The 16,239-nt window shown below is 49.7% G+C and overlaps 1 protein-coding gene across 1 annotated transcript; it reads left to right on the top strand.

The window, feature by feature from the left end:
- Window positions 1-13,580: 13,580 nt before the first annotated feature.
- Window positions 13,581-15,836, top strand: PtA15_2A333 (uncharacterized protein; the record flags this gene model as incomplete). Its single annotated transcript, XM_053166344.1, has 4 exons — window positions 13,581-14,578; window positions 14,641-14,777; window positions 14,846-15,034; window positions 15,103-15,836. The coding sequence occupies 4 exons, from the start codon at window positions 13,581-13,583 to the stop codon at window positions 15,834-15,836; spliced, it is 2,058 nt and encodes a 685-aa protein (XP_053017575.1).
- Window positions 15,837-16,239: the final 403 nt, after the last annotated feature.

The raw sequence follows: 16,239 nt of genomic DNA, 5'->3' as shown, positions 1-16,239 counted from the left end.
GGTCTGCTGAAGTCTATGTATCCTACTCAGGCAAGGGGGATCCTGACTTCGAAGATTTTCACAGTTTGCTTATGTAATTACATATGTACATGTGGTTTGGCGTGCCTGGTAGCGCTGACACGTCACAACTGTGCATGCGCACCACAACTCAAGAGCTCAGGGAAGGAGTATAGTTACAAAGAACTGGTAAGTTGTAACTAAGGTTAAAATTGCATGAGGAAACAGAATATGAAGTCAAAACAAGGATATCTCTGAAGGTGAAAAAGATATGAAGTAATTCATATGTAAAAAGTAGAAAAGGCAGACTTTAGGTCAGCTGTGCTGACTCTAAGGCTGACACGTGATGCTTAATTTCTTTAATGTCAGGTAAGGTTAAAAACTGATACCCTTGTTAGATTGGAAAAATTTGTAAATCTTCAGAACAACTAAATTAATATCACACTCTATAGTGTTCAAGGATGCAATATTGCTATTATGGCACTGAAGATAGCCAAAATAATTTGTATCTGATGGAAATATCAAGGATATCAGTTGTTCAACTTGACTGAAATAAGTACCACATTTTGAATAGTTGAAAATCCACGCTGGATCCTAGTGCCTCAAATCCCGTGTCAGCCTTAGAGTCAGTGTAGCTGACCTAAAGTCTGTCTTTATTGTTATTTCTAAAAGAATTGAAGCAACTGAAAGGTTTATTACTTCATTAGATTTGTATTTACAATTTTATCTGTAAAATAGAAAAGAGCTGAGTGGAGAAGTTTTTGTGGGCAAGCAACTAAAAGCAGGGCAGGTTATGCCCGGTGCTGTGTCTGGTTAGAAGTGGAAGGGATGGGTTTTGCGCTTGCTCCGCCTTTGTCTGTCATGAGATGCTCCTCTGGTAATCCTACACTCTAGACGGCCGTATGCCCGGTGCCAGTCTCTTTTCTTATTATTTCTGCTTTTCTGGTATTCTCCTACTCACGGGCGTAAGCCAAGTTACCTTAGTAACTTTGCCTTATCCTGTCTGTACGGGTCTGCTTGTTCTTGGTCTGTTTGTTTAGAAATTATTTACCAATCATCAGTTGTCTGTTCTTTATGCTTGTGCTCTATGGTCTGCTTTCTGTGCTTACTAGTAGCTAAGACTTCCAACAATAGTCTTGATAGCAGGTCTGTCTGTGTTCTGAGTCCAATTCATTCCGCAAGAGTTCTATGAATGAACACGATAAAGTCAGCTTTAAGGTTAAGTATGCTTTTTTCTTTCTCTTGGGACATACAGGGTTCTGGGCTGAGCTTGAGCTTGTCTGTGTTCTATGACCAATAAGGTTCTGGCTGGTTTTGCTTCTGTGATCAACAAAGCAATACTTTGCGTCAGCTTTGCCGTGGTTAGTTTAAGCGCTTACCACCTACTTTTTACGCTAAATTAATTCCCTGTAATTAATAATTGTTGAGTTGTCTGTTAGTCTGCTACCATGATGTATCACCACAGTATGGAGGGCTGTCGGATCGACCCATGAGCACTACCAACCAACCACCCAGCTGGCAGCCACAAGCGTCTGTAGCCTAGTTGGTAAAGGCAGCACTCTAGTATGTGTCTCAGCATAGCTGAGGTCGTGAGTTTGACTCTCACCAGACACATCTTCATTTTACAGTCTCTACAATAATTATATATTATTAATTACATAATCAATCCTCCTCTGTTACAGAGTGTTTGAGACCTTGTAGTGGCCATTTTTGCCACGTAACAAGTTGGGTAATTTAAATTACCAGTGTTTACATCAGCACAGTTATAGTGCTAGGGCCCAAAACCCTTATTTTGACGGGTTTTTTGCCCTAAGCTTCATAAACAGAGCTGTCAGTGGCCAGGACAATCACGTCCTTCTAAGTATCCTAATTACTGGCAGGGGCCCAGTGGCTTGAAATTTGAGTAGAGAAGCTGCTGTTGGACCCGGGTGCCGCACCCGTTTTACCTGAAAAATAGGCACCCGCACCCGTACCCGGCACCTGCCGGCGGGTGCCGCGGGTGTACCGGCGGGTGCCGCCGGAAAGGATCCCTTCCGGGAGACGAGGCTGTTTTAGTATTGTCATCCGCAAGGGATCCGCGGACAACAAGGCTACAACGGCCTTGTCGCTCGCAAGGGATCCGCGGACGACAAGGCTACAACGGCCTTGTCGCTTGCAAGTGATCCCTTGCAGACGGAGAGGCTGTATCTTGTCGTCCGCAAGTGTTCACTTGCGGACGACGAGGCTGTATCTTGTTGTCCGCAAGGGTTCACTTGCAGACAACAAGGCTACAACTTGTTGTCCGCAAGTGATCCCTTGCGGACGACAAGATACAGCCTCCTCGTCCGCAAGGGATCCCTTGCGGGAGACGAGGCTGTTGTAGCCTTGTCCTCCGCAAGGGATCCAGACGACGAGGCAACAACAGCCTTGTCTCACTGAAGGGATCCCTCCCGGACGACAAGGCTACAACAGCCTTGTCTCCCAGAAGGGATTCCTCCCGGACAACAAGGCTACAACAGCCTCGTCTCCCAGAAGGGATTCCTCCCAGACGACAAGGCTACAACAGCCTTGTCTCCCGGACGACAAGGCTACAACAGCCTTTTCTCCCGGACGGCAAGGCTACAACAGCCTTGTCTCCCGGACGACAAGGCTACAACAGCCTTGTCTCCCGGACGACAAGGCTACAACAGCCCCGTCTCCTGGAAGGGATTCCTCCCAGACAACAAGGCTATGCTGTAGCCTCTTTTTCTGGACGACCCAAACTCCGCCGCATCTGGGGGAGCTGGGGCGGTACCTGGGCAGATGCCCGGGTGCCGCACCCGTTTTACCCAAAAAACAGGCACCTGTACCCGCACCCGGCACCCGCGCGGGGGTGCGGGGCGGGTGCTGGGTACTTGCTGCTGGTCCAACGGCAGATTCTCTAAATTTGAGTGTGCAAAGGCAAGGATATTGAATTGCTTCTTGTTGATATTTCTAGGGTCTGTACGGGGGTTTCAGGGCTGGAGTCCTGAATTTTCCCAGACTGGAAGACAGGAGATGTATTTAGGCTGCAGAACAGTCGGATTAGGCAACGGGCTATCCAGACGAACAGTTGGATTAGGTGAGGGGCTTTCTAGCCGCCTACAGGTGGCAGAACAGTCAGTCAGGAAATTGGCTGGCCAACCGCCTACAGGCAGCAGAACAATTGGATTGGCCAATTGGCTGGCCAGGCCAAAGAGCAATCCGTAATAGGATTGTGACAAGGAACAATCCGTAATAGGATTGTGCCGAAGCACAATCTGTAATAGGATTGTGCCAAAGAACAATCTGTAATAGGATTGTGCCAAAGCACACTCTGTAATAGGAGTGTGCCAAAGAACAATCTGTAATAGGATTGTGCCAAAGCACACTCTGTAATAGGAGTGTGCCAAAGCACACTCTGTAATAGGAGTGTGCCAAAGCACACTCTGTAATAGGAGTGTGCCAAAGCACACTCTGTAATAGGAGTGTGCCAAAGCACACTCTGTAATAGGAGTGTGCCAAAGCACACTCTGTAATAGGAGTGTGCCAAAGCACACTCTGTAATAGGAGTGTGCCAAAGCACACTCTGTAATAGGAGTGTGCCAAAGCACACTCTGTAATAGGAGTGTGCCAAAGCACACTCTGTAATAGGAGTGTGCCAAAGCACACTCTGTAATAGGAGTGTGCCAAAGCACACTCTGTAATAGGAGTGTGCCAAAGCACACTCCGTAATAGGAGTGCATACTCCGTAATAGGAGTGTGCCAAAGCACACTCCGTAATAGGAGTGTGCCAAAGCACACTCCGTAATAGGAGTGCATACTCCGTAATAGGAGTGTGCCAAAGCACACTCCGTAATAGGAGTGCATACTCCGTAATAGAAGTGTGCCAAAGCACACTCCATAATAGGAGTGTGCCAAAGCACACTCCGTAATAGAAGTGTGCCAAAGCACACTCCATAATAGGAGTGTGCCAAAGCACACTCTGTTATAGGAGTGTGCCAAAGTACACTCTGCCAAAGCACACTCCGTGATAGGAGCTATTTAACAGCCAATGCATTTGAAACCCCAGTCTTCTTCTTCTCAACTATTCAATCTTATCACTTCTTCCCTCATTTCTCTACCCCCAACAACAATGACCCTATATGCTTTGCCTTAATACCGCACCTGAAACATTTTGTCACAATTGAGATGAAGGAACCACCAGATATCCCAATACCTGGACTCAACCTTGTATCCTGTGCAAAATAAATCCCAAAAGTTATACTTTGCTCTGGGAAGAAAAGTTCTCAAGTTTTCTTAACAATGCTAGAAATGTGCAATCAAATATTTCTCCTTGATCATTCTTTATACTAGTTCAGACTCCATCCTCCCTTTGTACACATCAATATCTTTCAAGTGAATGCAGAGTATATACTACCAGGCCAAATAAGCCATCACTTGATGTCAGCCTAAAGCTCCCCTTTTAGCGCAGCGCAGCCAGTACCCACTACATGCCCCTCCCAAAAAGCTGTAGCGCAGCCATAAAACGCTGTGCTACAGCTAAATTTACCTCACTGGTGCTTTTTCTCCAGGGGAAAAAGCGCAAGCACAGCGCAAAAAGCCGCGCTTTGGCTACAATATAGTGCAGCGCAGTGCCAACGCGCTTTATTTGCGCTATCTGAGTGCTACATGCGCTTTTACGCTACAAAGGCATAGGCCCGCAGCAGCCCCACTGCGGTAGAGGTTTCTCCCAGAGGCAGGGGCTACATGTGGCCTTCCTTGTATGTATGGATGATGGACATTCAGATTATGGGCCTGTATCATAGGGCTTGAAAATTGAAATTTTCCAAATTTATTTGCTTCAAAATTTCTTGGGACAAAAACTGAGCCTGGCTGAAATATAGGCTTGAGCCCAAATGTGAATAATTGAAACATTGGAACCCTCTGCTAGTTTTCAATTTTGGTGTTCAGAACAAAAAAAGTTGAAATTTTTCAAAATTGAGGCCCATGGTACAGGCCCTATATATACATACCCCTTGCTCACCCACAGCCGCTCATCCACACCCACCATCTCCGGCGGCTGGCGGAATATGTGGCTGCGTGGCGAGGTTAGGATGGAAGGGGATTTTTTAAACTGTCAGAAGATCATTGATGCGGCTCATGAGAACCCAAAATCCAATGTTGCACAAAAGAAGAACAATAACGCAGCTGCTAAGTTAAAAAAGTTATAATTTCATTTCATTACTACTGATGCTCTCTACTCTTTCTTCAAATAAAAAATGTCAAAGAAAAAAAAAGTCTTTTTTTTCTTTTATTTTTCCACTTAGCACCAAAAATAGATAAAAAAAAGCTACTTTCTCCCCCACCCACAAAATAAGTGCTACAAAATAGTGTAGCGCGCTTTTTATAGCTTAGCGCAGTGCTTTTGCGCTATAATATGGCTAAGAATAGCCGCTAAAAATTTGAAAAGCTATACACTCGTGCCAACAAGGCGCAAGGGCAGCCAATATGAGCTACAAAATAGCGCAGCGAAGCCGGGCCAAAAAGCACCGCGCTGCGCTACGCGTAGCCAAAGCCTTTCACCATTGCGTCAGGTGACATTTGGAGCTGCATGCAGTCTGCTCTTCTCACAGGCTGGTATGCACTTATGAGTGCCCATTCACTCAACAACCAGCCTGACCTTTTGGTCAACTTATATCCCGGAAACCAGTATAATTCACCCAATACATTGAAGGAATACAATTATTTTGATGAAAAAAATGCTGATATGGATGGATCTGGATGACAGACAATGCTTGAAGGAAGTGAGTTATCAGATGCTTCTGATGAGGAAGGCAATGTGACCATCTACATGAGCAAACCAGACTCAGATACTTGCAAGGGTGCACATCAAGACAATGACAATGACAACAATGAAGGCAATGATCATCATGAAAACAAGGACTTGGACATGTGTATTGCTGACCGTTGAGTATGCAATGAAATTTTAATGTTGGTCTGTTTTCATTTTTTTTACTCTTGTCTCAGCTGAATGTGTTTCTGGGCCTGAAGATTTCTTATGTTTTCAGTTAGAAAATTTCTTATGTTGACTGATTTAGGCCTCAATCATTGGAGAGTGCCACCGACCTTGACAAAGAAGCTTGTAATCTGATGAATTTCTTGAGCTCCACTGCCACAAATTTGGTCCACCAGGAGGATATGATCTAATGATCAGGGCTGGGGCTTGAGTTGAGATAGAAGAGAAATCAGAGGTCAAAGATGGGGGCTTGTTCACCAATTGACGTCATACAGCCAGTGATGGCTTTGAAGGTGTTGAATTTGGTGAAAAGTTAGTAATCTAAACTGGAGGCATTAAATTCATCAGCCTTTTGGGCTGCACCCCCCCCCCCATAGGTGCAACACCAGTGTGCCTTTTGGGCTGCACACCCCCCCATAGGTGCAACACCGGTGTGCTTTTTGGGCTGCACCCCCCCCCCCCCCCCCATAGGTGCAACAACCATAAAGTGCTTGCTCACTACAACATCTACCCATTGCAACCCCAATGGTGGGCCACTTAAACTTAGCATAGCAGTGCGACCAGGGGCCATGTTTTCCTGTAGTGTTATTGGGCCTTTACACCACTGAAACCAAGCTGTGGCATAAATGTTTCTCCCATGCTAACACTTTTTTTAGTGTTGGTGTCCCCTCCTACGCTAATGGTTAGTGTAGCAGGATGGGGAGTCATGGATTTTTGCTCCCCCCAAAGCATAGCAGAAAGGTTTTCCTGCTACACTATATGGATGGAGAAACTGGGCCAAAACAACATTCCAGTTTTTTTTCCCATGTTTGCTTGACTTTAGGAAAAAACTGGGTTGTTATTTCTGCCCAGTTTCATCCCTGCAGCTGCATGAGGACAACTTGTGCTTATTTCTATCTTACTAGTGTTAGTGGGCAAATCAGGCTGCTAACCCTAGCGCTGCCATAGCGCAGCTTGAGAAGGCTAACACCACGCTAAGCTAGCATTAATGTTGGTGTAGCTGGCCCAGCATTGGCAGTACCCAGGACTCAATTCTGGAATGCCTCAAGAAAAATTGCATTAAGTATGGGTCACACATGTAGTAAAAGTAATGATAAGGTATGTAGTGTTCACCAATGAGCTATTATTCATACCGGTTTTGATTCAAACCAAACACTAGCTAAGTTTAAGAGACACCAAACTGGAGCAGGAGAGAGGGAAAACTTTAGGCAGATATTGAAAGGAAAAGTAAAATCACAACATACTAGTCTTTACAATTATTTTCTGGATCTTTTTGAATACAAGTATTATATTTTTCTACTCAACCGTAAGCTTTAGGATCTGCATTTTTTTTCCAACCCCTTATATCTGTGGAGCGTGGGAAGGGGAAGTTCATGGGATCTTTTAGATCAAGAGCCACAAAGTGTTGCTGATCTGGAATAAAACCAATAAATATTGGTGGAGAATTGTTTGGAGGAGAAAAATGTGGCAAGAAGCTAGAAGAACCTTGTGTAGAGAAGTAAAATACAGGACGGTTGTAGGTGTTGGCAAGAAGTGTGCCAGTGAAGGGCATAGACATCCAGTTATTCTCCTTCACCATACCCACTTCAGGGGTATCTATTCTAGCTAGACATTGATTTACATTGTCAGAATCGTAAAAGTGGCCTATCTTGATGTAAAATGTCTTCTGTTTTTGTATTTCATGGACAAGATCTTCTTGTATCTGAGAGAATCCTATGTTTTTATCTCCCAAGCAGTAAGCCGCAGCCCTGAACCCGCAGTGACCATCAGAGTTGAAATCTTGGACCCGTGCAACATATTCTTGGATAAAATCTGGAAGGTGTCGGACCAATTGGTGGCTTTGGCTTGTGCTGGCATCCGTCCTTAGGCAGATTTTATTCTTGGGGGGCTGAGTCGTTTCAACATTTTTGAGAACGGAGATGCTTCTTGGGAGCCGGGCTAAAGTTTCTGATGGGTTTGGGGATTTGCAAAGTTGCATCAAGGCAATGTGTCTTTGAAGGGCAGCTTTGACCTTATCAGCAGCCTTCAGATTATCCTTGTATACATCAAATTGAAAAGTAAATCAACATTAGTCTTGGTGTTTTCTGTAAAATGAAATACTAGTGCTACTCACATGATGTAAGTTGAATTTATCAACATGAGCACGGAGCTTGTTGAGATTATCAAACTGCCTCTTACATAAAAAACACTGTTGCAGGCGCATGTCAAAAAGGAGCAGTGATTCAGGAGGTTTTGGCTTGTCAACATTTACTTCTGCCTCCTTCCGTTCTAATTTCAATGGTGGGTGGTTTATTATGAGGAGCCAGAGGGAAAAATGTCAGCTTTCCATTTGAAATACTTTGTAATTTTTCTTTTTTTTTTTTCCTTTTGGATTGAAAATATTGCCAATCCCAACATGGCAGGATAAGACATACTTTGAGGAATCAATGAAGTAGCTGCTTCAACAACTTCAATTTGAGGACAGCACGTACACCAATCAGGCCTGTGGCCATGCGTCTTTGGTATTTGTATCAAGATGTCAGCAACCAAATTCAGTATATTTTGGGGTCAAGTGAGACATACATGGTCATAACATTCACATTGTTGTTTTTCTGACGTTTTCTCAGGTACGTCATAGGCCAAAGCATAACCATCTTTGTCCCAATAGAAAGCACTTTGGTTAGCTGATATTTGGATCGCCCAACTGTTCCGCCCAGCATTGAAAGAGTTTTTATTGGATCCAGTGATTCTGATGTTTTGCTTCCGCATCCTGACCCCTTCAGGGGAGGCCTTCTGGTCAGAAAGAGCAGAAAGAATGCCGGGGCCGACTGGCAGATAGAAGGCAAGAAAAGCAAATAAGTGAAACAGTAATGCCACACTGTGTTTTCATTCAAAGTAAAATGAATACCTCCTTGGGTTTAAAAGACAGGAATGCAAATCCCCAACTGTTTTTGGTCTTCTTGTCTCTGATTGGAATTACTTTCTTCAGAGAATTTCGCAGGACTGATTCAATTTTCTGGATCACTTCAGCTATGTCTTCCTCTGTTGTGTCTTGATGAAGTCCTCTCAGCAAGATGGGATTAGGTGAATCACCAACATCCCTTTAGCCAGTGTTACAAGAGATGGCGGAGGGGTTGGAGGATTGATGCATGTTAGATTTGGAGCAAGCAGTTGAGGGTGTCAATAGTGATGAGTATGTTGGGGCCTAAATGGAGAGTGTGCCAAAGCACACTCTGTTATAGGAGTCTGCCAAAGCACACTCTGTTATAGGAGTGAACCAAAGCACACTCTGTTATAGGAGTGTGCCAAAGCACACTCCGTAACGGAGTGTGCTTTGGCACACTCCTATAACGGAGTGTGCTTTGGCACACTCCTATAACGGAGTGTGCTTTGGCACACTCCTATAACGGAGTGTGCTTTGGCACACTCCTATAACGGAGTGTGCTTTGGCACACTCCTATAACGGAGTGTGCTTTGGCACACTCCTATAACGGAGTGTGCTTTGGCACACTCCTATAACGGAGTGTGCTTTGGCACACTCCTATAACGGAGTGTGCTTTGGCACACTCCTGTAACGGAGTGTGCTTTGGCACACTCCTGTAACGGAGTGAACCAAAGCACACTCTGTTATAGGAGTGTGCCAAAGCACACTCCGTAACGGAGTGTGCTTTGGCACACTCCTATAACGGAGTGTGCTTTGGCACATTCCTATAACGGAGTGTGCTTTGGCCACTCCCATAACGGAGTGTGCCAAAGCACACTCCTATAACGGAGTGTGCCAAAGCACACTCCTATAACGGAGTGTGCCAAAGCAAACTCCTATAACGGAGTGTGCCAAAGCACACTCCTATAACGGAGTGTGCCAAAGCAAACTCCTATAACGGAGTGTGCCAAAGCACACTCCTATAACGGAGTGTGCCAAAGCAAACTCCTATAACGGAGTGTGCCAAAGCACACTCCTATAACGGAGTGTGCCAAAGCAAACTCCTATAACGGAGTGTGCCAAAGCACACTCCTATAACGGAGTGTGCCAAAGCACACTCCTATAACGGAGTGTGCCAAAGCACACTCCTATAACGGAGTGTGCCAAAGCACACTCCTATAACGGAGTGTGCCAAAGCACACTCCTACAACGGAGTGTGCCAAAGCACACTCCTACAACGGAGTGTGCCAAAGCACACTCCTACAACGGAGTGTGCCAAAGCACACTCCTACAACGGAGTGTGCCAAAGCACACTCCTACAACGGAGTGTGCCAAAGCACACTCCTACAACGGAGTGTGCCAAAGCACACTCCTATAACAGAGTGGGCCAAAGCACACTCCTGCAACGGAGTGTGCCAAAGCACACTCCTATAACGGAGTGTGCCAAAGCACACTCCTATAACGGAGTGTGCCAAAGCACACTCCTATAACGGAGTGTGCCAAAGCACACTCCTATAACGGAGTGTGCCAAAGCACACTCCTATAACGGAGTGTGCCAAAGCACACTCCTATAACGGAGTGTGCCAAAGCACACTCCCATAACGGAGTGTGCCAAAGCACACTCCTATAACGGAGTGTGCCAAAGCACACTCCTATAACGGAGTGTGCCAAAGCACACTCCTATAACGGAGTGTGCCAAAGCACACTCCTATAACGGAGTGTGCCAAAGCACACTCCTATAACGGAGTGTGCCAAAGCACACTCCTATAACGGAGTGTGCCAAAGCACACTCCTATAACGGAGTGTGCCAAAGCACACTCCTATAACGGAGTGTGCCAAAGCACACTCCTATAACGGAGTGTGCCAAAGCACACTCCTATAACGGAGTGTGCCAAAGCACACTCCTATAACGGAGTGTGCCAAAGCACACTCCTATAACGGAGTGTGCCAAAGCACACTCCTATAACGGAGTGTGCCAAAGCACACTCCTATAACGGAGTGTGCCAAAGCACACTCCTATAACGGAGTGTGCCAAAGCACACTCCTATAACGGAGTGTGCCAAAGCACACTCCTATAACGGAGTGTGCCAAAGCACACTCCTATAACGGAGTGTGCCAAAGCACACTCCTATAACGGAGTGTGCCAAAGCACACTCCTATAACGGAGTGTGCCAAAGCACACTCCTATAACGGAGTGTGCCAAAGCACACTCCTATAACGGAGTGTGCCAAAGCACACTCCTATAACGGAGTGTGCCAAAGCACACTCCTATAACGGAGTGTGCCAAAGCACACTCCTATAACGGAGTGTGCCAAAGCACACTCCTATTACAGAGTGTGCTTCGGCACATTCCTATAACGGAGTGTGCTTTGGCACACTCCTATAACAGAGTTTGCTTTGGCACACTCCTATAACAGAGTGTGCTTTGGCACACTCCTATAATCAAGTGTGCTTTGGCACACTCCTATAACAGAGTGTGCTTTGGCACACTCCTATAACGGAGTGTGCTTTGGCACACTCCCATAACGGAGTGTGCCAAAGCACACTCCTATAATGGAGTGTGCTTTGGCACACTCCCATAACGGAGTGTGCCAAAGCACACTCCTATAATGGAGTGTGCCAAAGCACACTCCTATAGCGGAGTGTGCCAAAACGGAGTGTGCTTTGGCACACTCCTATAACAGAGTGTGCTTTGGTTCACTCCTATAACAGAGTGTGCTTTGGCAGACTCCTATAACAGAGTGTGCTTTGGCACACTCTCCATTTAGGCCCCAACATACTCATCACTATTGACACCCTCAACTGCTTGCTCCAAATCTAACATGCATCAATCCTCCAACCCCTCCGCCATCTCTTGTAACACTGGCTAAAGGGATGTTGGTGATTCACTATTGCCGCCTGGTTGTAGAGGTTTTATAGCCTCTGTGACCAGGATATTGCCGTCTGGTTGCAGAGGTTGTGTAGCCTCTGCAACCAGGAATTTAATTCTGGTCACCAATGTTGTATAGCCTCTGTGACCAGGAGAATTCCCTCTTGGTCTCCGAGGATGTATAAAATCTGCAACCAGAAGGCTTTCCTTCTGGTCACCAAGGCTATATAACCTCTCGGACCAGGAGGATTTTCTCTTGCTCGCCAAGGCTGTATAACCTCTGCAACCAGGAGGATTTCCTTCTGGTCGCCAAGATAAAGCCCCGGCAACCAGAAGGAATCCCCCCTGGTTGAAGAGGTTATATAGCCTCGGCGACAGGGAGGAGTTTTCTGGCTGCCAAGGCTGTACAACCTTGGCAGCCGGAAGGGATCCGGCCTGCCGGTCAAAGAAGTGGGCGGGTGTCTGCGGGTGTGCATTTAATTACCCGGGGACCCGTCGGCTTTTTCACGGAATCTCAGAGACCCGCATCCGTTGGGGGTTACCCGCCAGCGGATAGCAGGTACCCGCGAAGGGTGCAAAGTTGCCATCTCTATACCTGTTTTCAAAAGAAGGTACCCAGAAACGGGTGCAGGTGCAGGTGTCCAATATCAGTGAAATTCCAGGCAGGTATATAACCTGGTTGCAAAGTGCTGTCTCTACAGGGTAGGGATGGCACTGGGTACCAGTTGGCGGGTGCCTTTCTGGCGTGGCAGGTACCCGCCAGCAGGTGCTGGGTGTGGGTGTCTGAATTTCTGGAAATTTTGGGCAGGTACCCGCCTTGAGTAACCAGGTGCAAAGTACCATCTCTAATCCTTGAGCCTTTCTCAAAGGTTATTCCAGCCAAGGTTGAATGCATGGAAGAGCATGATGTACATAATTGTGTGGGGTTACAATGGCAGTTACATGGGAGTATGCCACACGTCCACTGCTGGCAGTTTCTGGAGTTTCTCTTGTAGTGCAGCTGTTGACTGTATTCTGCGGGAAACATACAACATTTGGATTGTGAAGGATTATGAAAGTTTGGTAAAGATTTCCAGCAAGCTCTCTTTGTGAACTGTCAACAGCAAGACAATGTATTTTGGGGAATGGATGAAATCAACAGTAGGGTAGGATGCACTGCACAGTGTAAATGGGTGGACTGTAATCAGTGGGCATGGCGGAATGGGAGTTCGTCCAAGCTTCCCCAATGATTGGCTTGCCCAGTGACTCGTGGTCTCTGTCGTATCCGACGAGACACGTGAGCCCGGATCCGTTCTTTGGTGTTCCTGGCTTCGAGGGGGTGTTTCTGGTGTATTCTGCTCCTCCGGCGAGGTGGCGTGTTGGGCTGTATGTGTTGATTTGTACTGTAAATAGAGTGTGGGGTGGCTGTTTGTCGTGTGTGGGAGAGTGGGGATGGCTTAAAGGCCTTCTCCCCCTTCTTCCCCGCCCTGGGTGTCCGCTCAGACACTATTTTATAGCCGAGCAGGAGCACGCTGCTGTGCTGGGTGAAGATGACCCTCTCCTCGCTCTTCCACAACCGATCGACACTCGCACTGGTCAGCGCAGACTCATCAGCATCCTCAAGCGAATCCAACCAGAACCAACAAAACAACCAACCCCAAACCCAAAACAACAACAACAACAACAACAACAACAACAACAACAACCCCTACAACAACACCAACAACTCACGATTCACCCTCTCCTTCAACAACCTCATCAGCCGAACACGCAAGAAACAGCCACTCAACATCAACACCCAGCAACCCACTGCCACTGCCACGGCCACAACCACACACCCCAGCCCACTCGAGAACTTGATGCAGTTCTCACTCGGACCAAGCCCACCCACATCACCCCAGCCACACCCACGAACCCAACAAGCACGAACCGAACGAACAGAACGAACCGATCGAAGCGGTCAACAAGAACGAACAGGTCAACAAGAACGAACAGGCCAACAAGAACGATCCGGTCAACAAGAACGATCCGGTCAACAAGAACAACAAGAACAACAGCATCCACCACGATCCTCCTCCGCAGCAATCCCAAAACCATACTTCCCTGGCCTGCGAAGGATCCAGTCCAGGAAGAAAGAAAACACCCTGCTCAGCGCCATCCTCTCCCCCTCCGCCAGCTCATCCACCCACCCCCAAGACGCCCCAGGAGAGCCCCCGAGCCGATCGAACAGCCAGCCCCCGCCGATCCCCAGGGTACTCCGATCGGCCACCGACAGGCTCAGGACCACCCAGCCTAACACCGCCCCAGAAACACCGGCCCCAGCAGCAGCAGCAGCAGCACCAGCCATCCACGCACCACCCAGCCAGCAGCCCAGCCAGACGGCCGAGCACATGCATCCACCGGCCGAACCACCGGCCGAACAAGCCTTCTCGCTCCGCCTCGTCCCCCATCTCGACGCCACCCGCTCGCTGCACTTCGAGCCCATCGAGCGCAAGCTGACGCCCTCGCTGGTCCTCAAGCTCGGCCGGTTCACCGACCGGGGCAGCCCGCTTGCCCCGGCCTCCACCGATACCCGGATCGCCTTCAAGTCCAAGGTGGTCTCCCGCGGCCACGCCGACATCTTCGCCGACCCCGCCGGCGCCTTCTTCATCAAAGACACCAAGAGCTCCTCCGGCACCTTCCTCAACCACATCCGCCTCTCCCCCCCCGGCTCCGAGTCCAGGGCGTTCCCGCTCAGAGACGGCGACGTCCTCCAGCTCGGCGTCGACTACCAGGGCGGCACCGAGGAGATCTACCGCTGCGTCAAGATGCGCGTCGAGCTTAACCGCGGCTGGCAGCGCTCGGCAAACGTCTTCAAGTACGTCCCCCCACCTCCCTCCCCCTTCTTCACTACCCTGCTGATCATCCTCGGCTCTACAGTCAGCAGGCATTGGCTCAGCTGCGCACTCTCGGCGCCAAAGGCTCCTCCGCCCCGGCCTCCGGGCAGCCGGCCAAGGACGTGAGCACCAAGGCGGGCGCCGAGGGCCTTCCGAAGCCGGTCTCTGACTGCTGCATCTGTCCGTCTTCCCTTCTCCCTTCCACACCCACACACACAAGGAAAGCTGACCAAAGGGGGCCCACACAGGTCTCTTCGGCGTCAACGTCTGCCAGGCCCTCTTCATCGCGCCCTGCTCGCACACCTACCACTACAAATGCATCCGCCCGCTGCTCCAGATGCATCACCCGGGCTTCAGCTGTCCGCTGTGCCGGACGTTTGCGGACCTGGAGGCGGACGTGGAGACAGACGAGGTGGCCTCGTCGCCCCCAGACGACTGTCCGTCCCCTCTCTCTCTCTCTCTTGGTTTCGGGGGGATGCTGACGCTCTCTCTGGCTTTGTTGCAGCCGCGGCCGACAACCCCGACCACACCGTCGTCCTCCCCGCCCCTCCGCCGGCCATCGACCGGGCCCACACGATGGTCATGTCCGCCGAGATGGCGGCGACGTACCGCGCCCACCTGTCGTCTCCGCCGGGCGCTGCTCCGGCGGGGGCTGTCCCGACGGGGGCTGCTCCGGCGGGGCGCCCGCAGCCGCTGAGCGGCTCGGTGGGCTCGTCGGTCGACCGTCCCCGCTCGGACGACCACGGCGGCTCCTCGGACGGCGAAGGGCCAGACCTGCCCGCCAGGCCGCGCCCGCCCGCCTCCACCGTCGCCGTCGTCGGCACCGGCCCGGCCCGCAAGCCGGCCAAGGCCGCCCTGCCCGCGCCCCTCCCGCTGCTCCCCACCGCCCTCCTGCCCTCCTCCTCCTCCCCCACCCATCTCGGAGCCGAAGCCGAAGACCCGGTGCCCAAAGAGCCGCCCCCAAGCCGGCCCCCCGGCCCGCCCATCTCGTGCGTCTCTCTCCCCCCTCTCTCGCTCTGGAGCTTACTGATGTGTGGGGATGCGAGAGACAGGACCAATACCGGCAGCCCCGCGCCCTCCGTCGCCGCCTCCGACAACGCGCCCTCGTCTACCGGCGCCGTCATCATCGACCCCTCCGCCGTCCTCCCCGACAACCCGCCTCACCCCGGCGGACGGCTGTCGGTGAGGGCTCGGACCGAGGCTGGCGCCCCTCCGGACGCTCAGCAGGCGCTTGCTTAGCTGCCCCTCCCATCCGCGCTTCTGTGCTCTCTCCTTCTCGCGGCTCTGGGACGTGCGGCCGACGACTCCCGCGGCGCCCCGCTTTCGTCTCTTTTCCATATATATGTGTGTGTGTTTGTGTGTATAGGGTCTGCTCTTTCTCGTTGGTGAGGTCGGCCGCGTCGGCCTGGAGGGGGAAGTCCACCAGCTGTCTATCCATCATCTCTCGAATATCCATCATCTATCGCCTGTCTATCATCTATTGCCTGTCTATCAAATGTCTATCAAATGTTTATCGCCTGTCTATCCCCGTGTCTATCCGTGTCGTATCCGTGTCTTATCCGTGTCGTATCTGCCCCCGTCCGGCCCTTCCTCGTGCCCCCCCCACTCGTGCAACAACTCCCCAGCTTCCGGGACCCGGCCC

The sequence above is a fragment of the Puccinia triticina genome, chromosome 2A, assembly GCF_026914185.1.
Source record: "Puccinia triticina chromosome 2A, complete sequence".
NCBI classification, from domain to species: domain Eukaryota; kingdom Fungi; phylum Basidiomycota; class Pucciniomycetes; order Pucciniales; family Pucciniaceae; genus Puccinia; species Puccinia triticina.
This window is presented reverse-complemented; position numbering and strand designations above follow the sequence as displayed.